Source organism: Dromiciops gliroides, chromosome 1 (assembly GCF_019393635.1).
Source record: "Dromiciops gliroides isolate mDroGli1 chromosome 1, mDroGli1.pri, whole genome shotgun sequence".
NCBI classification, from domain to species: Eukaryota; Metazoa; Chordata; class Mammalia; order Microbiotheria; family Microbiotheriidae; genus Dromiciops; species Dromiciops gliroides.
In genome coordinates, this window is record NC_057861.1 from 729,250,407 (window position 1) to 729,274,764 (window position 24,358).

A 24,358-nucleotide genomic window follows, 5' to 3' on the forward strand; every position below is an offset into this window, starting at 1 on the left:
AAACTCCTTGAGTCCCTAGGTGGGGACTGAGCAGTTTTCTCTGACTTCATGGAATAACTAGGCTCCAGGAAGCTTTGCATCTTACAGCCTGCTTAGGTTTTCTCTTTTCAGTTGTAAGGGATCCGATCTACAGTTAGTTAAAAGGACAGGCTGTGCCCAGGGTGACTCTCAGGATTGTTTTTTCCAGGTTTTTTGTCACAGATCTAAAGCTGAAAGAGACTTTGGAGTCCCTGCCCCTTCATTCTATAGTTGTGGAAACTGAGGCCTAGGGAGGTGAAGTGACTTGCCCAAGGTCATACAGGCAATAGGGGGGTGGAATTTGAACTCACGTCAGACCAGAGCTCTTTCTACTATACCACAGTTGTCCTGATGTATATCTTGCTACAGGACCCAGACAGCTCTGGAGCAGAAAGTGAGATTAGTGACCTTGCACAGCCCTCCCTTAATTAAATCCAATTCACTGAAGTCATGACATCACTCCGATGCCGTGATCCTCTTTGAGAATGAAGGACAAACAACAACAAGTAGTTACTAAGATTTTCTCCCACTTTAACATGCTATGATTGTCTAGATATTAATGTGGTACCCAGAATTTCACATTCCTTTTCTTTGATCCTAGGCTTCTTCCTTCTCCTTCTCCTTCTCCTTCTCCTTCTCCTTCTCCTTCTCCTTCTCCTTCTCCTTCTCCTTCTCCTTCTCCTTCTCCTTCTCCTTCTCCTTCTTCTTCTTCTCCTTCTTCTTCGTGGGGCAATGAGGGTTAAGTGACTTGCCCAGGGTCACACAGCTAGTGTCAAGTGTCTGAGGAGGGCTTTGAACTCAGGTCCTCCTGAATCCAGGTCCGGTGCTTTATCTACTGCGCCACCTAGCTGCCCCTATAAAGTGGCATTAAGTCAAGTGTCAGATAATTTGTAACAAATTGGAGGGTAGGGATGGCCTGAACCTATGAGTTCATCAGTCTGAGGAACTCCCAGTGTGAAAAAGTCCCTCCCTCTACCAATGCAGAACATTATCATCTCTAATTTATAGTCTCAGAGTTGCTAGGAGCTACCGAGGTTAAATGGATTGCCTATTGTCACATAGCTAATATGTAACTCTACTCCCAAACTATTCCATCTTTCAGGTAGTAATGGGAGAGACAGCTTAGTTTTGTAATCGTTTTTTTCCTATTTTATTATTTTTAAGCCTATAATACACTAGGATCTTGGTTATTTATGATCCCTAGTTTATTCTTGACCCTGATTAATTTTTGTTTTGTGTTTTACCCAGGGTATTTGTTTCTGTGTTATAAGTGTGTTCAATCAATTGGTACACATTTTTAAAGGGCTTACTGTATGTCAGGAATTATGCTCAATGTGGGAGATACAAAGATAAAAATAAAACAGTTCCTGCCCTCAGGGAGCTTACATCTGATTGGATAATACAACATGTGCATTTATATGCAAAATAAATACAAGTTAATTTGGGGGGGGGGAGACATCAGCTCCTGATACAGGTAATTTCACTGTCCCAGTTGGCCTTTCTCTCTGTTCTTATTGTGCATAAGATCATAGAGTTATGTCCAACCAACTTATTTTCTTAGATGAAAAACCAAATTCCAGAGAAATTAAGGTCAAAGTAGGAAGTGAAAGGGTCAGGATTCCAACCCAGGTCCTCTGACACTTGCATTGTATCAGACTTGGAACCCATTGGCTTGGAGGCATTCTTATTCCTCATTTTAGAAATGCAAGGACTAAAGAGTCTTTCCCGTCTTCAAATCATTTTAATTCATGTTCCAAGCAAAAGAATCCAAAGTTCTGATTCATTGTCTCTTGCTTCCCTAAAATGTGTCCCAGAAGAAGTCATTTTTCCCTATTTAATGGTGGGGTAACAAAAATAAATGCTTTTTTCTTTTTTTAATGAAGGTAAAACCACAAAGACTGTTCTGGCTCTTTCTGATGAAAATTATTTGACTATGAATCACCCTGTACCCTCTACTACATCAGTACTCTTTTTCCTGCCTCAGTTTCTCCATATACTGAATGAGGTTAATAATTCTGTGAACCTTATACTGTAGGATCCTTCCTGACATGGAGAACCTGGCTACATTTGCGAAGGCTTCTCTCTTTTCTGCTCCTCGGGGTATGTAGTCACCTGTGCCCCCTTTCAAGCTCCCTGACTAACAAGGTTCAAAACCAAGAATTAATTCATTGAGAGGTTAAAGAAAACAAATAGTATTTCACATCAGATCCCATGGAAATAAGAATACCCATCAATAAGAAACTGTCACTCCAGAGACCTCTTTGCCTGAATCAATCAGTAATACTCTGCATGGGGTATAATGCCAATTATCTCCTCCTTAGCTTTCTCTCCATCTTCTCTATCACTCTATGCTTCTGACATATCTTGCAGACCAAAATGCTGGTTGCACCCTCTCCTGTCTTGACCTGTAGCTCTCACCTCTTTGATTTCTCCCCAGATCCCAGTCTCTGTTCTTAAGCCATTCATGTCTTCTTCTGTTTACAATCTTCACTCTCTGATGTTCTCCATGGCTCCCAGAACAGAGGGTCATCATGTCGTTTTGCAGGGTACCAGGTCTCAGTCTTCAGTCTCCCTGTTCAATCAGTGTCATGGCCCAGGGACATAGTTCCAAGCACCTCTAGGTCCCCTCTCTTGTACTACTGTGGTTCTAAGACTCACACACAAGAGGTCTTCCAGGGTTCTAAAGCAGGGATTCTTATCTTGGAATCTGTGAACTATTTACAAAATATTTGGGGTGTGTTATTTTCATATAATTGCTCTCCTTTGTCATCCTATATATTTTATATAATTGAAAAAATCATTCTGAGGTGTTCATAGTTTTTGCCAGGCTGCCCAAATGGTCCAGAACACTGAAAAGGGGGAAGAACCCCAGGGCTAGAGGAATATACTTCCTACATACCTTCCAAGGAAGTCTCTTTCCTTGGTCCCATGCTAGATCATGATTTATGGCAATATAATGTGCATCTCCCCCAGTTGCCAGGACATATACCTCCTGCCTATGTCAGCACTTTTCATGAATCTTGTCCAAAGGTAAATGTTTAACAACCACCCCCCCAAAAAAAAAAGTACACATGACACAATTTTAACTTTAATCTCTATTATTCACATTTTCTCCATCATTCTCTTAAATCTAGAACATCAACAAAACAATAAATCAAGCCCTGATTTATAGCATTTGTTGATTTCCAAGGTGTAAAAACTCATGATGAAAATGTAATAATTGGTTCTCATGAGCCAGGGAGAGCTGGCTTGAACACACCATTGCTCTAAACTCTAAAGGCTTTAAAAAGTGTTCTCTTCTGGGGCAGCTAGGTGGCACAGTGGATAAAGCACTGGCCCTGGATTCAGGAAGACTTTAGTTCAAATCCGGCCTCATACACTTGACACTTATTAGCTGTGTGACCCTGGGCAAGTCACTTAACCTGCATTGCCCTGCAAAAAAATATTCTCTTCCCTTCCCAGTTATTCCTTAGTTCACCCATTCCTCTTGGGGAAATCACGTAGGTTTATTCACATTTCCTAAGACTGTTTCTAGAAACAGCTAAGAAAGGGGGGAGGAGGATACTTCTCAGGGCTACTGTATACCAACACATTTCCCAGTCTACCTAAGGAGTTGTGAATATAAATTAGACCATATATGTGAAGCCTCTTGAGTTCTTTACACAAAAGGTGTTATATAGATCCAATTATTGCCATTTTATTTTTATCAAAAAAACATATAAGTTAAGCGTGGTCGAAGGTGACAAATTGTGTGATAGGGTGTTGGAAGACAGAAGCCTTAAAGTCACAAGCTTTAAGTGGTTCATTTTTTAAGGAGTTCAGTCTTCAGTCTTCCAGTCTAGATATGCTCTTGACCTTAGAGATTTCATCCAAGTTGCTGGCTTCAGCTAGAATGTCCGTCTGTGCTGATGTGTCCTAGCTATTGTCTAATTCATTGCTAGACATTTCCTTCCTAGTCCCTGCCTTTATGACCTCACGCCCACACAGTTGCAATGGGCCACTATTTGGTATCCCACCCATCATGGGGTGGTAGCTTGGTTTAAAATCCTCTGAGAATGCAAGCACCTTTCAACACTGACATCCTAGATGCTGAGTTATGGGGAACCCTGGTTTCTGGATCACTCTAATGAGGAGAAAAAAAGTGGCAGTGTGGGAGGAAGAGGCAGCAGTCTGGACCTGAGCTTCATTCAGATAGAGTAGGGCTGAAAGGGAACAACACATATCCTCAGGGCTCAGAGTATCATCACTGATGAGTAGACACAACATTATTGAGTTCTCAGATATCTACATCCTTCAAGTCACTGTGAAGTGTCCTCATACCCCATTTTACTTGTGATCCCAGAGGCAGAACTATCCTTACTGAGAGAAGAGAGAGCGAGGGAAGGAAGAAGGGGACAACTGGCTAAGGTATAGAAAGAATCCGACTTGGGTCTCTGCTAACAAAGCTTCAGATGACAAATCAAATCATTGGAAGGCATGCTTGTCATCATGACTGGCATTATCATACTGTTGGCAGAACAGTTCATGAGGTTTGCCTATGACCTACTCATCTATTCCATATTTCTCTGCTTGGATTGCCTGAGAGGCAAAATGACGACCTCTCAATAAAGCTTCTCATATTTTTGGCCTTATTAACATGTGTGCAGAAAAGGGGTCTCGGTGGGGCAGAGTGTTGAAGTTGGAGTCAGGAATCCCACCCCTGCTACTTACTTGGGCATCGCTTAGCACTGTGAGCCTCGCTTCCTTTCTTTGTTGTTTCTGTAAATTCAATATTTAAATTGTTTTTTTTTATTATGAGGGAAAAAAGATGAAGATTCAAAATGGATCACCAGGCCCTTTTCTCTTCTTGGCTCATCCCAGTTCAAAAGGGCAGCATGTTCACTGAGATGCACTTGGGCTCAGCACATTCAAGCTCAGTACAATCTTCTTTATGGTCTTAGTCCTTTTAGGGAACATTGGTTTTGGGGGATCACCATAGTAGCCCCTCTTCTTTGGGTCATGAAACCTTTTTCCTTGAGGAGAAGGGGGATCCTTGCCCTTCTTTTACTGCCTCTCTTTGGGAGGCTTCTTACAGTAAGTTCTGCCAGCTTAGACAATGTTCATGTTGTCAGTATGAAGGGAGAGCCTCAGTGTTATCTCAATAATAGGGATGAAAATTCCCATAGCAGTACCTACCTCAAAGAGTTATTGTAAAACCTAAGTAATGCCATCTATGAACACCTTTTTGGATGTGAGTTATTATGCTATGGTCCCACCCAGATTAAAACTTGCAGGCACATATAGGGCTTTAGAGAGTGCTGGAGTAGTAGATAAATGGCTTCAAAAGTCATGTAGATTGGGGTTCCAAACAAGACACTCCCTCTCTCTATTTTTTTGCAACATGTTCCTATAATGGGAGTTAAGTTCTCTGTTCTAACTACCTCCCCCATATCCCATTACTATTATTTTTTTGGCAAAAGCCTGTAGGAGAACCTGCAGGCACCCCCGTGATAATCCCAATTGTCTTTTACATCCATACTGGAGCCCCCAGGTATGTGAGTAATGGCGTCACTTGACAGGGTGCTTGGGCCTTGGAGAGAACTGCAGGAAATGACAGTATGTTGCAAGGAACTCAATTGCCCCAAAGAAAAAAAGCCCTTAGGAAAAGAGAAAAATAAATAAAATCACCCCCAAAAGAAAACAGAATAATTTTAAAGCATTTCCTTGAATAGCTTTCCTCTCACAGGAAGTCCAAGTCCAACATTTAAATTGTGTCCCCATCGAGCCCATTCCTAAAGGATGTGCCTTGATTATTTGCAGTTTCCTGGGTTCAGGTTTCACCTCTGACCCTTATTAGCTTGGCTACTCTGGGCAGATTCCTTAAGTATCTTTCCCCTTTTCTGTAAAATAGAGATGATACTGTTGAAAACACGGGTGCACATCAACTCTCTCTCTCTCTCTCTCTCTCTCTCTCTCTCTCTCTCTCTCTCTCTCTCTCTCTCTCTCTCTCTCTCTGTGTGTGTGTGTCTTTCTGTGTCTCTGTCTCTCTGTGTGTCTCTGTGTCTCTGTCTCTGTTTCTCTCTGCCTCTGTCTCTGTCTCTCTGTCTCTCTCTGTCTCTTTCTCTCTCTCTGTCGCTCTCTCATACACACACACACACAGAGATACACACATGCCCATCAGACATCAATTCCACAGGATTGTTGCATGAAAAAAAACTTTAATTATAAACACACAAATTGTTTGTTATTATACACACATTTTCAGACTAGAGTCTGGCTTTGGAGTTTGAGAAGCTGTGTTTGCATTCACAGCTCTGCTCTTTACTATCTAGGTAACCTTGGGTTACCTGATCCTCTCTGGGACTCAGTTTTTCTCATGTAAGACTATGTATGATTCAGTTCAAACCCTCTGGTGTTTTTCCCCAACTGTGGCTCCAAAGTGATAGATATGTATGAGTCTATATGTGTATGTGTATATGTTTATATACATATATGCATAAAAGTATATATGGATATAGATATATAGAGACAGATGTCAAGATAGAGGTATAGATATGTAGATGGATATAAAGATAGATATATGGGGGGGGCAGCTAGGTGGCGAAGTGGATAGAGCACTGGTCCTGGATTCAGGAGAACCTGAGTTAAAATCCAGCCTCAGACACTTGATACTTACTAGCTGTGTGACCCTGGGCAAGTCACTTAACCCTCATTGCCCTGCCCCCCCAAAAAAGATATATTGGTAGATGTAGTTACAGAGATAGAGGTATAAATATATAAATGGATATAGATATAGATAAATATAAGTAGATATGGAGATACATACAGGTATAGATATAGAAATGGATATAGATATGGATATATATAAGTAGATATAGAGATAGATATAGGTGGTTAGAGATAGAGATAGAAATAAATCTAGAGATAGATATCTAGGTAGCTATAGATACTATATATAGATATATAAGTAGATAGATAACTCTAGATATATTTGCCCTGTGTGGGGTTCCCAAATGTGTTTAGCAAATTTTCAGCATCATTAGTGGATTAAACTAGAAGACCTTTTAGTGACTTTCCCGCTTTAAGTCTATGATTACATGAAACCCACACTCTGAAAGGAAACCTATTCTTGGCTCTACCTGCAAACACCTTCTGTGTGTCTGGGTGCCCATTTCTGCACTGGAAGGCATCATATTGGGCATGAAGAGCATGTTGACTGTACGATTAGTGACAAAGTGATTTCCCATTTTGCGCTGAGTTCTGAGTAGTTATTACTTGGAGTACCCAGTTCACAAAACTCATTGCCAAAGCAGTCAGTGTCAAAAGAAAAAAAAAGGAAAAAAAAAACAACTGAGCTTAAGGCTGTGCTTTGGGGTTTTTGTAAATGGCAAAAAGTGTCCCAATAATAGATGACTATCAAACCTTTCATAAAGTGGAAAATGATTAAGAAGCAACAGGATAATTCTGAGTATGTACAACCTCAGTGTAAAAAAAAAAAAAAAAGCAAATGAGGTCTCAAGTGAAAAAAAATGGCAAAAAGCCAACTCACAGGCTTTAATTCAAGCACTGATGTTTAAAACAATCCTTGCTTGTTTTTATTGTTATTTAATCTCATAAAGGCCAAAGTTGGAAATGACTGTTGGAAATGCTTGGGGAAAAGCAAATGAATGAGGTGGGGATTTATCACTTAACCTATTTCATTTGTATTAGACTTGGGCACAGACAGATTCCAGAAAAGGTGTTTCCACCTTGTCCCCTGTGGAGGGGGTGGCATCATGTGACAGAGATAATTGACCTGCTGCTGTAGATTCTTGCTGGTATTCCCCAAGCTGCCAGACATTTCCGAGAACACCATCAGCCTGTACTGTTGAAAACACAAGCAAACCCCATCACCAAGAACTTTCTGAGCGGATTTCAACCATAGTAGTTTTCCATTCATGTGGTATAAGTTTTTGTTCCTAAATGATGCTATCTTTTCTTTTCAACATAATAAGAATGAAAATACTTGAATTTTCAATACAATTCAACAAACATTTATTAAGGGCTTTGCTATGTATGTGCAAGGTTCTGAGCTACGAACTGGGCGTGTGACATCTAAATATGAAACAAGCCTTTAGTTTCCAAGGCCTTCATCAGGGCCTATAACTTGGAAAAGATTATTAGAGTGGCAAACCCTTTTCCAAAAACAACCAGTGAGCATTCATTAAGCACCTACCATGTGCTTACTGGGGATAAAAAGAAAAATGAAACACTCCCTCCCCTCCAAGAGGTCATTTCTATTAAAAGAGACTATAAATATATGCAAAATATGTGCAAGTTTTGAGGGGCAGAAGATCACTGAAGCTGGGAAAATCAAGAAAATCATCATACAGAAGGTGGCTACTGAGCTGAGATTTTTTTAAAAATTAAGAATTCTAAGAGGCGGGACAGCTAGGTGGTGCAGTGGATAAAGCATCAGCCTTGGATTCAGTAGTACCTGAGTTCAAATCTGGCCTCAGACACTTGACACTTACTAGCTGTGTGACCCTGGGCAAGTCACTTAACCCCCATTGCCCTGCAAAAAAAAAAAAAAAGAAGAAGAATTCTAAGAGGCAAGAGGTGAGAAGGCAATGCATTGCAAAGGCACCAAGATGGGAAATGGAATGTCAGGTGGGAGAAACAGCCAGGATTTGTCTAGATTGAATTACAAATGAGGAAATTGGGGCCTAGAGGCATGAAATGTCCAATCCAAGGGCTTTCATCTGATTTGCTGAAGACTTGGGATTGATGCTCCTTCCAGAGCTCTTTCCATTCAGCCATACTGTTCACTGATAGAATGTAAGCTTCCTGAGAATGGGATCTATTTTTATTTAATCTTTCTATCCCCAGCACCTCTAACAATATGGGAAACGTAGTGACTACTCAAGTGATGCTTGTTAACCGAATACCATAAAAGAAATGTCTTCTTGTATGGCAACCATTGTAGGGATGAAGGCAAAAATCTGCATTTTTGAAAGGAGAGGACCAACTAGTGGCATGTGGAAATCCATGATACTTTTCCCAGGGCCTTAGGTAATCTCAAGTGCTGTGTCAGTACCTATAAAAAATCCCCAAAGATTAATTATCCCATGACTTTAGAAACCATTCTCCTATAGTCTTCAGTAGCAGGCAGCCTAAAGGTATAGTCGATATGTAGCAGCCAATGCTTAAACCCGAGAAAGGGGAGGATTATAACCTAAAATTACTCGCCCGGTGGAGCGAGCCAAGGATCCTCTTGTGGGCTATTATTTCAGGGAGCGTATTAACTGTGGTGCGTTTGGAAGGCTGAGCTCCAGTGATGCTCTTGTTTTTCTATCCGATGGAGAGAATTGCCTTAGAAGGATCATGTGTAAGGGGAGCCTTCAGGAAGCTGTAGCAGCCTGTCATGGAGTTATCTCCTGGCATCATCAGCAGACCGTGGGAAGTGAGGGGTTTGAAGCATATCACCCTAAGCACGTGTGACTTGGTTCACGTTCATTTCAAAATATGGCTGAGAAAACATTCAGGTACTTTTTCACCACCAGTGGCTCCCAAGTGAAAGAGGCACGTCTCAATGTATATTTTCTCCCTGTGTGGGGCTTCCTAATTGCGTTCAGCAGAAGCTTAAGCATCAGGACGAGAGAGGATGATTTAACCACTGTTCAGGTGCCGTCCTCTCTCAGCTTGTGATGCTGAATCCTAAATCCAACGAGGCAGAATGCTCAAACAATGTTTCCTCTCTGCCGGCTGATGAGACGGGAGCTGTTTGTGTGAGCCTGTGCAATGCCTGGCTGCCGAGCTGCGATCTGCTGGGGAATAGTTTTTATAGTCCTTTTCCTGTGGCACGCTCTTCCTACGGAGTCAGTCCTCCGAAGAGGAGGTCGGGGGGAGAGGGGGGAGGGTTAAAATTTAATTAGAAGACACCGTGCCTGGCCCGGTGGAGCTTAACAGAGATTTATATAAGCCACTCACAGGACAAGGCGCTGCTGTGTGAGCTTCTGGTCGGACTCGGCTACTGCAGCGGGGGACTGGACTGCTCCCAACATTAGGGCATGCAGGAAGCACATTGAAAGAAAGAGGAGTTTGTTGAGGTTTGGACCCTGGCTTCCAGCAACACCCTGCTGCCCTCCCCGGATCAAACGTAGCTGGTCTAACGGCCGCCAGTCGTGGGAGTGGGCACCAGACGGGCAAGGGACAGAGGGGAAGAGGGAATGGCTTCAGTGTTCATGTGTGGTGTGGAAGACCTGCTCTTCAGTGGCAGCCGTTTCGTGTGGAACCTGACTGTGTCCACGCTGAGGAGATGGTACACAGAGAGGCTCAGGGCTTGCCACCAGGTACTGAGGACGTGGTGCGGGCTAAGGGACGTGTATCAGGTAAAGTAGTCCACCTTTCACTTTCCCTTTGGGAGCATCTTGTTTGTTACTCTTTTAACCTGTGGGATTCTCTCCTTCCTCCCCCTCCCCCACTCCACCCCATCTATCGAAAGGGGTGGGGGCTAGTTGGCCATTAAGTTCAATCACCCAGAAACTGTCAGGGGCCTGATCAACAGCCTTTTCCTCTCCTCTCCAAGATAGCCCCTGGACCACTCGTATGGGAAACCTGTGAGTTCCCAGGATTTCTAGGTATCTGTTTAAAGGATGGGGCCACTCAAGGTGGCAGACACGGGGCTGCAGCTCTGAAAGCAGGTTGTTTCATTGCTCAGAAAACTGCCCCCAGCCGGACTGTTTGGGTGGGTAATAATTGTTAACTCAGACTGTTCCTCCTGGGTTCAGTTCAAAGGAAACCGTTTCCCTGCTGTGTGTGTGTGTGTGGGAGGGGGGGGGTACCAGTTGAAGTCTGAAGAGCATTTGCTGGATTGGCATCTTGCTTCCCTTTCTTTTTTTTCCATCGGGCAGCCCAAACACGCAATGCCGAGCCAGGAAAAGCTGAGACTGGGTTGGATTTTGAGTCTGGCTTTTGAAAAGCAGGACCACAAATTCTGAAAATCCTGCAGCAGGATGACAGGCTGAGGGGTGGGGTGAGGTGGGAAGGGGTACTCCAGAGAGAGCTAGAATGCTCATGTTAGGGAATAATCCCTGCCACACAATCTCTTTATTTCCCCACTAGGTCCAATCTTGCAGGCAAAAAATGCAGCAACTTTGCTCAAGTATGGGATTATCAGCCATGCTTGCAATAGCTTCTGCCCACTTTTTTTTTTTTTTAAAGAGAGAGTCATGAATTTTCCAAGTCTGGCACTTTGATCTTTTAGGTAGGGATGAATCTCCCCTGAAGTTATACTCCTTAATCAAGGATATAGAAGTGAATTGATTGATTTGATTAATGGTAAAGTAGTACAGCATACTGTAGATCCTCATATTACCCCCACACACCCCCTATAATTAATAGCTGCCATTTGTACGCAAATTATTTTGTATGTTGCCCTTCACTGGCCAGCAAGTTCTATAAAATCTCTTTAAAGCTGATACCTCCCATCCATTCATACAAATCAGGAAGAAGTCTCTTCATGCTGTGCAGTAGAAATTAGTAAAGTAGTATCTGGCATCTATAACAATTGAAAGGGATGATCCCGAGAAGTCTAGTTCTGATAGACATCATGCCTTGAAATGGAGAAAGCATTTTGCCCAAAACTTAGCTGGTGATTTCTTTACCTTACACTTTACAGTACATTCTGTAATATCCTGAGTATCTCAGAATCTCTGGCTCCATTCCCATTCAAGTTCAGTTCAATTGAAACATCCTATACCAGACCTTACCTGATTCTCCAACCCTAAAACATTAGAACTTCTTCTAACCCTGGGCCCCTATCCCTGCTCCCTGTGCCGCCCAATTCATTAGTCTATTTTTGTATTTATTTATCTATCAACATTTTTTTGTAACCCAGGTAGAATATAAGCTTCTAGAGGACAAGAACTGTGTCCGTTTTTGTCTTTGTATAGTCCCTAGTACAGTGCTTAACTAATATATCCTTGCTGAATTATATTGAATTACCTGTTAAACTGCAGCTATATAGACAGCAAGATGCTGAAGCAGACCAACAGGTGATATTTTTAGAATAATTTCAAACAGGTCTCATCTGTTTCTAGGCTCTTGTATGTGCTGGGTAATTCATCTGGCTTTCTAAGCTTTGTTAGGTTTATGTTGTAAAAGGCCCTCAAAAAGTCTTTCTTTCTCTTTCTTTCTTTCTTTCTTTCTTTCTTTCTTTCTTTCTTTCTTTCTTTCTTTCTTTCTTCCTTCCTTCCTTCCTTCCTTCCTTCCTTCCTTTCTTTCTTTCTTTCTGCCTTCCTTCCTTCCTTCCTTCCTTCCTTCCTTCCTTCCTTTCTTCCTTCCTTTCTTTCTCTTTTCCTCCCTTCCTTCCTTCTTCCCTCCTTCCCTTTCTTTCTTCCTTTTTCCTTCATTGCTTCATTCTTTCCTTCTTCCTTTGCTCCCTCCCATCCTTCCTTTCATCCTTCTTCCTCCCTCCTTTTCTTCTTTCTTTCTCTTTTCTTCCCTCCCTCTCCCTTCCTTCTTTCCTTTTTCCCTCCTTCCCTTTCTTTCTTCCTTCCTCCTTCCTTGCTTCATTCCTTCCTTTTTCTTCCCTCCCTCTCTCCCATCCTTCCTTTCATCCTTCTTCCTTCCTCCTTTTCTTCTTTCTTTCTTCCTCCCTCCCTTCCTTCCTTTCTTTTTTTCTTCACTCCTTTCTTCTTTTTTATGTTTGACAAATCTGAATTGGGAAAAAGAAAATCTTTTGTATACTTGCTAAGGGAGGATGTATAAACTCTCAGCCTAGGTTTTAAGGTGATTCATGGCTTATAGCAGACCTTGCCATTGACCAGTTCAAAAGAGAAGCTTCTGGAAACAAGGAATGGGGGTAGTTCTATGTAGGACTGACCATCATCACACAGAACAGAGACCCAGTTGCCCAAAGCATGACTCAGGTTTTTTTTTTTCATTGAGGTAAGATGGGCTTTAACCAAAGGCTCTAATCAAGGCAACCTATCTTTACAAGGTACTAAGAAATAGCGAGGTTCGATGGAATGAGAAGTGAATCTTAAATCAGAAGTCCCTGGTTTGTATTCCATCAGTGATATTTACTAACTGTGTCACTTAAATTAGTTCTCTCATCTCTAAAATAAGGGGATTGGAGTAGATGATATCTCTGAGGTCTATCTCTTCCAGTTCTAAACCTATGATGGAAACTAATAAAATAATGGCAAGTGATTTACCTGTGTATAGACATAAAGGTCAATGAAGGAGTAACAGGAAGAAAAAAAAGTGACCTAAGACAGAAGTATTGAACATGAGACTCAGGAAACAGATTAAAATGTAATTGGGAAAATGTTTAACTAAATAAACTAAATAAAAATAAATAAGAAGCAAAAACAAAAAAATATAATAAAACAAAGATAAAATTACATTTTAAAACTAAGTCAATTTGCAACCTGCAGGAATCCTCATGTACTGATTAGTAGCCCCCATTTCTATTTGAAATTGACACAATTATCTCAGAGGTTCAAGGTTTTTAGTTTCAGACTTTTAAAGAAATCTTTAAACACCTGTGGGTTTAGTACTTAATTGAAACGTAGCCAATAGGCAATATGCTATAGCAGAAGGAATGAAAAGACTTGGGTATGAAACAACATGGAATAGGGGCTAGAGGAGAGGACTTGGAATAATCATCATAATAATAGGAATAATAAGAACAGGAATAGGTATCATTTCTATAGTTCTATGTGTCAGACACTGTGCTAAATACTTTACAAATATTATCTCATTTGATCTTCACAGTAATTCTAGGAAGTAGGTGCTATTACTATCCCCATTTTACAGTTAAGGAAACAGAAACAAACAGAAGTTAAATGACTTGTCCAAGGTCACACTGGTAATCAGAGGTTGAGATGGGTCTGGACTCTGAAACCAATGCTTTTCCCACTTTATCACCATTTTATCTCTTATAAGTAGTATAATTTAATGTTTAAAGGTTATATGACCTTGTCAGCCAAAGTAAGAAATATAAGTAACTAATCCTTATTCCAAAGAATAAAAAAGATGGAAAAAAAATTTTAAGTTTATAAAAATCAATGAACACATCAACAAAATCTGATATTATCTACAGTTTTCCACCTCTGGAAAAAAGGCGGGGGGAATACATTTCTATATCTTTGTTGGGGAGAAGGAGTTTGTTCTTTAATTTTACTATTTCCATTGCTATTGTAATCAATCAGCGTGTTTGTGGCTTTCTTAGTTATGATTAATTTCGCTTTGTATCAGTTCATTTAAGTCTTCCCATGCTTCTCTTTATATTCATCACTTCTTATAGTAAAGTAAGATTCCATTGCATACTTGTACTACAACTTGTTTAGTAACTCCTTAATTGGTGGGGACTTCTACTTGGTTTCCAATTATTTCTACTACAAAAAGTGCTGCTATAAAAATTTTAGGATGTTTGTGTGTGTGTGTGTGTATATACTGTATATGTATATGTGTATGTGTATGTGTATGTAGATAGATAGATGTAGCCTTTCTTTTTGTCATCTTCTTTGGAGTAGATGACCAACAAAGGAATCTGTTGACCAAAAGGTGTGCATATTTTAGTTGCCTTCTTTGCATAATTCTAAATTGGTTTCCAGAATGGTTGGACCAATTCTCAGTTCCACCAACAATGCATTAATGCACCTGTATTCCCACAATTTTTCCTGCTTTGATAATACCTATCTTTTGTCTGTTTTGCTAAATTCCAAGCACTTCTTTCTTTTTTTAAATCATTGATTTGATTTTCTTTTACTTCAATTGTCAAGCATGTATGTTTTCTCCCTCCTGGTCCTCCCATACTATAAAAAGAAAAAGGAAAATAAAACCCTTGTAATTAGTACAATTTTTAAAATCCTTATATTGGCCAAGTGCAAAATGTCTAACACATTTCTAAAGAATGAGAATGCAGCACTTTTACAGGTAGAGACATGGACAGGGAATAAGATATGAAAAGAAGTATCTAATACTTGATTTTGATATGTTCTTTCTTGCTATTAAACCTGTACTTATTCACTTTACATTTCATTCATTAATGCTAGCAAATAAAGTTAATGTTGTCCAACTGGTGTAGCATACAATGATGGTTCTACTTAAAATTGCAATTTCTCTATCCTAAAAAGGGAGGGAATGCTCAATTCTGCCTGACTTTATGGAGAGACACTAGAGAGTTATATATTAGATGGGACCTAATTGTTAGTCATCCCAGTGATAAAAAGGGGTAGCTTGTCAGGTCTGCAGTCAGAAGAGACTTTGCTTGTAAGGGAAGCTAAAACTCATTTGCTTTAGGAGGAAAAAGGCTGGGGAGTATCCATTACATGGCAGTAACTGGAAGCCTTTGGAGTATAGTGTTTATTCATTCATGTTCTTTTTTATGAAACAAGATTAACTATTCACATAGTCTGTGCCAGCAATTATTTCTTTCTGGGGAAAAAATGGCAGAAGAAATGGTGTTCTGTGGTATTGAACATTTCCCATACTTTGATGTACATAAGGTATAAATGGCTTATGTAGCTCACCAACAGCTGTGAACAATTTAGGGACACTAGGCAGGCAGCTATTTATTTCTAGAATAAACATGACTAAAGGGGGAAAAATCAGTCGTATGACTGCTACCATTTAACTAGAAATAAAATATTAAGATTATCAATAAAGGCTTACTCTTGTTTGAGTCTAAGGGTAAACCTGGTACGTTCACCTTCAAGGGCAGCTATAATTAAACTAGTAAATTTGTAAAAGCCTGATTCATCATCCATAGATCTGTTCTAATTATACTGTGCCTGAGAAGGACAGATCATCCTCATTACTCCTATAGGATTAGAGCCATTCTTAAAGACAGCAAGTATCACTGGAGAAGCTGGAGAAACCTTGTTGAAGTACGGAAGGATGGTGTTGAGCGAAATGTTCGCTAACATAAGTGAATTTTAAGTCCTTTCTCAGGGATTTGTAATAAAGGTTGCATTCTTTGCAATTCCAGGGAACCTGGGAGGCAGGAGGTGCCACTGGCACTCTGTGGGAGGTAGCTCAGTAATTCAAATCAACAACCATGTATTCAGCATCTACTACAGGCTAAACAGAGAGGTGCCAGGACATGGTGACCACAGTGCCAGTCTTGGAGTCGAGAAGAGCTGGAGAAGATCTGAGTTTGCATCCTGCCTCTGACACAGACTAATGATGTATCTCTGGAGCACTGGTTCCCATTTAGTGCTTCATGAGCCCCTCGGAGGTTCAAAATGATGTCCAAAGCATCCGCACTGAAAAGACTTTAATAGTGCCTTAAGGGGGCAGCTAGGTGACAGTGGATAAAGCACTGGCCCTGGATTCAGGAGGACCTGAGTTCAAATCCAGCCTCAGACACTTGACACTTACTTGCAGTGTGACCCTGGGCAACTCACTTAACCCTCATTGCCCCGCCCAAAATTTTCTTTTAATTTTTAAAAAATAGTGCCTTGGAGCAGCTAGGTGGTGCAGTGGATAGAGCGCCGGCCCTGGAGTCAGGAGTACCTGAGTTCAAATCCGGCCTCACACACTTAACACTTACTAGCTGTGTGACCCTGGGCAAGTCACTTAACCCCAATTGCCTCACTAAAATAAATAAATAAATAAATAGTGCCTTAACAATAGTAAAGAATGTTATGAATAATATATTAAATTACCCTGAGGGTTCACAATATGTTGTTGTTGCTGCTGCTGCTGCTATTGCTTCTGTTGTTGTTGAAAGGGACTTGCAGAATAAAAAACATTAAGAACCATTGCTCTGGGCGGGGCAGGTTGGTGATATAGTGGCTAGAACACTGGAAATGGAGTGAAGAAGACCTGAGTTCAAATCTAGTCTCTGAATTACTAATTGTGCAAATCACTTAACCTCTGTTGCCTCCATTTCCTCAACTGTATAATGGGGCTAATAATAGCACCTACCTCTCAAGGTTCCTGTAAAGATCAAAAGAGATCACATTTATAAAAATGCTTAGCACAGTGCCTGGCACATAGTAAACACTGCATACATGACAGCTATTATTATAATTATTATTGTTCTAGGCTATAAATTGAGGATCGGGAACTGATCTGCACTGGTGAAGGGAGTCTCCTTACTTGGGAGTATCAATGAAATCACAGGTCCAACCTACTACAAATTATAAAAGTGGCAAGAAATAGTCCCTCCCCTGAAGATATTTGCATTTTACAGAGACCAGAAGATGAAAGCACCACCTAATGTGATGACTTGCAGAGGGTATAAAACTAGAATAGCTCATTTAACACTTGCACTCTCGCCCCCCGCCCCCCCCCCACTTAGGGCTTGAAGTGTGGGTCAAAATGGAATAATTTATGTAGAGGGCTTCTCCACCTGCAGCATTATAGGAATGTCGGTGATTATGATCACCATTCTCTGCGTTATTATTGTAGGCTTCATTAGCACCTCTGAGAGGAGATAGCTATCACCAAGTCCAATAATCAAAAGATGACACACCTTAGGAGGCAGGATATTGGCACCTGGGCATCTGGGGCAGCTGAAGGAGAGAGATTATTAGACCCAATATAGGTCAGGCAGCCCATTTGTGGCAGAGACAAACCTCAGGAGATTCAGGCTCATACGACATGCCTAAGAGCTCACAGCTACCTCTTGACCCCCTGAATAAAAGTGTGGAGGGAGTGAGGAAGGAAGGAAGGAGGGAGGGGGGAAGGGCAGAAGAAAGGAAGGAAAGAGGGAAGGAAGGAAGGAAGGAAGGAAGGAAGGAAGGAAGGAAGGAAGGAAGGAAGGAAGGAAGGAAGGAAGGAAGGAAGGAAGGAAGGAAGGAAGGAAGGAAGGAAGGAAGGAAGGAAGGAAGGAAGGAAGGGAAGGAGGGAGGGAGGGAGGGAGGGAGGGAGAGAGAGAGGGAGAGAGAGAGAGAGAGTATTCATTAGGCATTTACTAGCCAAGTACTGTGCTGGGATTAGAAACAGAAAAGCAAGCAAGACCCTGCTCCCAGTCTAGTGCTGAGCCTGCTAACCTGACTTCTGGGAACTTGTCTGTTTGATTTTAACATTTTGATAACTAGATTTCCATACAATTGGTTTCCTTTGTAATTCTTGTATTTTATTTTATTCTTTTAAAAAATCTTATTCTGAGAATGGTTCACCATATCTGTCACAGGGGTCCGGGACACAATAAAGAGTTAAGAACTCCTGTAACAGAGGAAAACAACACATATAGATGAGTAGTTGAATCAACAAGTACTCATTAAGCACCAACTGTGTGCCAGGCAAGGGGACTAAGAGGTGGAGGCGAGTAGGGAGTGGGAACTGCTATTGCAAAAGCTCAGAGGTGGAAAATTGAGCGCTATATTCAAGGAACAGTGAGTAGACCAGTAGAGCTGGGCTGCATGGTGTGTGGAAAGAAGACTAAAAAGTTATATTTGATCCTACAGGTAATAAGGAGTCACCATGGTTTATTGAGGAGGTGATACAGTTAGACCAATGATTTAAGAAAATCACTTTGGCTGCTGAGTGGAGGAAAGATTGAAATGGGGAGAGGCTTGTGGCAGGGAGACCAGCTAGAAGGCAGTTAAGAGGGGATGCGAGCCTGCACCAAGGTGGTCTGTGGCTGAGTGGAGAAAGGAGATACATATATGAGAGACTTTGTGAATGCAGAAATGACAAGGTTGGACATCTGACTGGATTTACATCATGAGTGAAAATGATTGCTGTAGATGAGTCTGACCACAGAGGGTTTGGACCAGTATGGTGAGGCTTCAAGGTGGCCCCTACATGACCCAGTGAATTAAATCTAGAATGCCACTTGGCTTGCCTTTGAAAATGCTCACAAATCGACCCTCTGATAAAGCATTCTAGAATTTTGTCAGGAATTAAAGCCATATTCATTAGCCTATAGAGGGAAGAATCTATATTCTTCTCTCTTTTTGAAAACTGGGACTAGATTTGCTGGTTTCTTTGTCTCTTTTTTCCCCTTATCCATTATTTTTCAAAGTCCCTACCATCAAGTAATTTCTAGTCTAGTAGGGGAGACAACAAATATAAAATAAAGCAAAGTAGGCTATGATAAATACCACATGAGATATATGGAGTACTATGGTAGTTTAGCCAAGGAAACAAGAAAAATAATTAGGAGAAACTGGGAAGGCTACATGGAGAAAGTGGCATCTGTAAGTAAATCTTGAATGATGGATGGGTAGGTTATCAATATACATGATACAGGGTGATGGCATTCCTGGTGAAGGAAGAATAAAAGTGTGGAGGTAGTAAAACACGGATGATGTTTAGAGAATAGTTTGTCATCCTCAGTGACTGAAGGACAAAATACAAATAATATAGTAATGGAAGAAGCAGCTTAAAATATTCCTCATGATCACAAAAATACCAAGCTGAGGAATGTGGGCATGATTCCTTAGGTATTGTGGGGCCACTGGTGCTTTTGGAGAGGAGAGATGTATCACATTCAGAGCTGTGCTTTAGGAAGAACATATTATTAAAGAGATGGTGAGGGGGCAGCTAGGTGGCACAGTGAATAAAGCACTGGCCCTGGATTCAGGAGGACTAGAATCTGGCCTCAGACACTTGATACTTACTAGTTGTATGACCCTGGGCAAGTCACTTAACCCTCATTGCCCCACCAAAAAAAAAAAACCAAAAAAACCAAGAGAGAGCAAGAGCAAGAGCGAGTGAGAGAGAGCGAGAGCGAGAGCGAGAGCGAGAGAGAGAGAGAGAGAGAGAGAGAGAGAGAGAGAGAGAGAGAGAGAGAGAGGGAGGGAGGGAGGGAGGTTGAGAGAGATGGTAAGTGAATGTCTGGAAAAGGCAGTGGTGATGACAAAAAGGCAGCAGTATCTTCAGGTTAGGCCAGGCTACCCTTATGGTCCTTTTCAAATACTTACTAAACTGGTACATCTGGATGATTTGAACTGGAGTTTAGCAACATCTTCCTGATTTCATGTCTCCCCCTATATCTACTATGGAAGGTGCAGATGCAGAGAAATTTTGAGGTGGAGAAGAGGAAAGATGAGCTAGTTTAAAGCAGATAACCTGGGGCAGCTAGGTGGCACAGTAGACAGAGTACTGCCCCTGGAGGACCTAAGTTCAAATCCAGACTCAGACACTTAACACTTACTAGCTGTGTGACCCTAGGCAAGTCACTTAACCCCAATTGCCTCATCAAAAGAAGAAGAAGATAACCTCAATCTTCTCAATAAATAAGAGATGGAATAATTTGGAGAAAAACATGGTGTGGTGGATCAAGCTTTGTACCTGAAGTCAGGGGGATCTGAGTTCAAATCCTGCCTCTCAGATAACTGCTAGGTGTTTGACCACAAGCAAATCACTCAAACTCAGCCTCAGTTCATTCATCTGTAAAATGAAAATAATTCTACCTATCTTATAAGGTTATTTCTAAAGTCAATTAAAAGACTATCTGTAAAATGGTATATCAGTGCCAGCTGTAATTACAATCATTTATTTAGAGGGAATGGAGCCAGGATTTTTAGATAGTGAACAGGTTTAGAGCAGTTGCAATTGACATGCCAATAAAAACGTCAAGGAGAGATGAATCAAAGGCTTCTCGGTCAGGACTGGGTGCCGAGTCATAGTTAAAGTGAAGGAGCTAAAAGTACTCAAGATCTGAATGATTTTTATGATTTTTCCCTAGCAATTCTCATTAACAGGGGAGCAGAAGAAGCAGATATCGGTGACAGTGCCAGGATGAGGCATTCATGCATTTGAGTTCAACTTTGAAAAATGGTGCCACTGACATGCAACTGCTCACCAGACACTTAGATTCAGCCTTTGCTGGCACTAGCTAGCTCTTTAAGGTTTAAAAAAGACATTTGGCAACCGTTATCTCATTTGATCCTCAAAACCCTGGGAAGCAGGTACTATTACTCTTCCAATTTTGCAAGTGAAAAAACCAAACAAAACTATGTCAAGTCACTTCTAATAGTCGGGTCAGTGAATAAACATTTATGAAGCATGTGCTATGTGCCACGCACTATGCTAAGTGCTAGGGATACAAAGAGAGGCAGAAGCCAGTCAGTCTCTTCCCTCAAGGAGTTCACAGCCTAATGGGGGAAGGCAATGCATAAAAAGAAGACATCGTATACAGTAACAGAAATATTGTTTGAAGAATGACTTCAAGCAACTAAGTAATTTTTACTATCATAAACACACAAATTAAAAATAAAGGACATATAAAGAGAGACCCTATCGGGATTCAGAGAAAAGAACTGATCAACAGCAGTATGCTTAGAAAATGTTTACACATACACATACACATACACATACACATACATATACATATACATATACATATACGCATACACATACACATACACATACACATACATATACATATACACATACACATACACATACATATACATATACGCATACGCATACACATACACATACACATACATATACATATACATATACACATATACATACACATACACATACACATACACATACACATACATATACATACACAGATATGTATCTATTTGTGTCTAATAGTAGCCATCTCAAAGGCAGGGTAGGGGGGAGAAAAGAAAACAAAAGGGGGGAAGACATTTACATGATAATTTTGTTGTATATTTGGAGAGAACGGCAAGTTGTACATGGTAGATTTGCAGGTTCGTGTGCAAGCTTCATTTTTATTGTACTGTGTTATAGGAATGTTTGTTTTGTTCACTGAATTGAAAATAAAAGAAAACTAAAAGGGCATGGGTGGTGGTACCTGGTGAGGGCATATAATAAGGTCCTGAATTCTTGTGGGAAATGATGAGGTGTCTGCCCCAGCTCACCTCCTTAAATAGAGGATCTGAGAGGATTCTTTCAGATGTCTGCCCTCCCATCTCTCCAATAATAGGGAGGGAGGGGCCCGGGGGGTAGGGTAGGAGGGGGGACTGAGAGGGTATGAGTTTCAGAGTTAATATGATCTTGCAGGAAGATCAGTATCTGGATATAATGGTGAGGTCCAGGTGAGCAGCCAGGTGAGAAGTGACACACAGCTAGTAAGTGTCTCGGGTTGGATTTGAACTTGGGTCCTCCTAACTTTAGTTCCAGTGCTCTGAACACTGCATCACCTCGCTGACTACAACACTTGGAAATTGATTCCTATTTACTATGGAGAGCAAATTCATCAGACATTAAAAACATCTTCGATTACATTAATAAAGTGTTCCTATTGGCACATCTCCTTGCATATCATACCCCAGCAGGAGTGTATGATATAGCCAGTTCTAACCAAATAGCAAGAGCCGATTGTTAAATGTTCATTGTGAGCCTGGGAAATCAGCAAAAGCTACAAATCAGGGCTTTATTTCTTGTTTTGTTGATTATCTAAACTTAAGAAAGTGTTGGAGAAAATGTTAATAATGCAAATCAAACTGAAAAATGTTTCCTGCCTACTTCTCCTCCCCCACACCACACAAGACAGTTGTTAAACATTCACCAGAACTTCCTTCCAGGGAGCTACCTACCTTGCCTATCTCCAGTCTTGTTTCTTGAGTGGTGGTAATCCAATGTTCGATGGATTATCATGGTAAGAAGGTTATAAAGACAGAAAAGATGAGAGGTGATGAGCACTGCCCTTGCAAAGGCTGTTCCAAATGCCTGGGATACACCCCCTCCTCCCTTCCAACTCTTAGAATGTCCAGCTTCCTTCAAAGCCCAACACAAAGGCCACCTTCCACATGGAGCTTTTCCTGATACCCCCAGCATCCAGAGACTCCCCCTCCACAAACTACCTGGAATTGACTTCTATTTTCTATCTACTTACATGTTTCTGTGGTGTTCTCCCCCTGAAGAATGTACAGTTCTTGTCTTTGCAAACCTAGCACTAGACCTGACACATAGCAGGCATTTTATAGATGCTTGTTGATTGATTGATCTTCAAAATGTCTGAGCAGGCTGAAGAAAGTGGCAAGTGAAATCAGAAGGATGAGGCAAATCTGAGCTTGATGTCAGAAAACACTTTTTAACGATGAGAGTTGTCTCCTAAGTAGAATGTGCTGTCTCCAAAGGTTTTGGGTACCCCTCCTTGGAGGGCTCGCAGCAGAATTGGGATGGAGAAGGACTGCTCAGGCCTATGGAAGTGGGGACTCTCTTTAGGGTTTGGACTGAACAAAGTGGTTTCTGAGTCACTTCTAACTCTGGGATTAAGAGAGAAAGTTTGGAGAAACAGGAGATCACAGTGTGGATGGAAAACAGGTTCGGTAAGAATAAGCAAGTCAGGGGCAGCTAGGTGGTGCAGTGGATAGAGCACTGGCCCTAGAGTCAGGAGTACCTGAGTTCAACTACCTGTGTAACCCTGGGCAAGTCATGTAGCCCCAATTGCCTCACCAAAAAAAAAAAAAAAAAGAAAAGAAAAAAATTTTTAAAAGAGAAAAAAAAAAGAATAAGCAAGTCATAGAGGTAGAAGGCCAGGAAATTGTGGTCAAAATGGGAAAATTCAGAGTTGAATGTGTCCTTAGCAGACAGATCCAAGGCAGCATTAGTCCCAGACTTTCTGTTCTCTTTGAAATGCTTGTAAAAGGCAAATTCCTTTTATAACTCACCCTTGCTAAGAGCCACTCTGTGCATTTCTACAAGTGATTAACATTTAACTGCTAAATCCTACCTGCCCCCACCCCATTAGGTACACACATCACCTCATACTCTGCTTCTCTACTGTATCTGACGGAGGACCAGAGAAAGCCATGTATTATATGAAGAGCTTGCGAGAGAGCGAGGGTCAGAGGATAAATCACAGAATCACATGAAAATAGAGTCAGGAGAGACATAAAGAGATCATCTGAGATTGACTTTCTGCCATTCTTGCCACGTTCATCTATCTAGCCCTGGGGAGCTGCCACTCAGAATGAGCCAGGACTAGAGTGACGCAAGCTGGGTAATTCTTTAGAGGGCTACCTGCAAGGAGAGCTACCCTTTTAATGGGGTTGCACATTTTTAAGTGTTTTTTAAATAATTTTGACTGGTATCTTTTGTTTTCACATGGTTTGTTTCCCTCTATTTCCCTAGTCCTCCCTTCTCCAGTGCCTATATACTAGTGTGCAATCAAAACATTCTGCCATCCTGGATAGCTTGATGAATTAGCATCCTGGTATGACAGGAAGAAGGTTGGATCTGCAGTTGGGGGACCTGGGTTCAAATCCTACCTCTGACATTTACTAGCTGGGTCACCTTAAGTGAGCACCTTAATTGCTGTTTTCCCATCCTTAAAATGAAGGTGTTACAAAGGACTCCACCTCCAGAGAAAGAACTGATATTGTCTGCATACAGACTGAAGTATGCTATTTTTCACTTTCTTTCTTTCCTTCCTTCCTTCCATTCTTTGTTTAAATTCAAGTCTTCTTGTACCAAATGACTAATATGG

General features: G+C 41.1%; 1 protein-coding gene across 2 annotated transcripts in view; it reads left to right on the plus strand.

Moving 5' to 3' along the window:
- The window catches only part of FRMD4B (FERM domain containing 4B), a 367,590-nt gene that overhangs the window by 137,326 nt on the left and 205,906 nt on the right, over positions 1-24,358 (plus strand). The window contains exon 1 of one of the 2 annotated variants that reach the window (XM_043977893.1): positions 10,026-10,367. The exons of the other annotated variant lie outside the window; for it this stretch is intronic. Within the exon in view, the coding sequence (XP_043833828.1) occupies positions 10,206-10,367 (162 nt within the window). The 5' untranslated portion in view covers positions 10,026-10,205. Of the gene's footprint in view, positions 1-10,025; positions 10,368-24,358 lie in introns of those variants that run through there. 2 annotated transcript variants of the gene reach the window in all.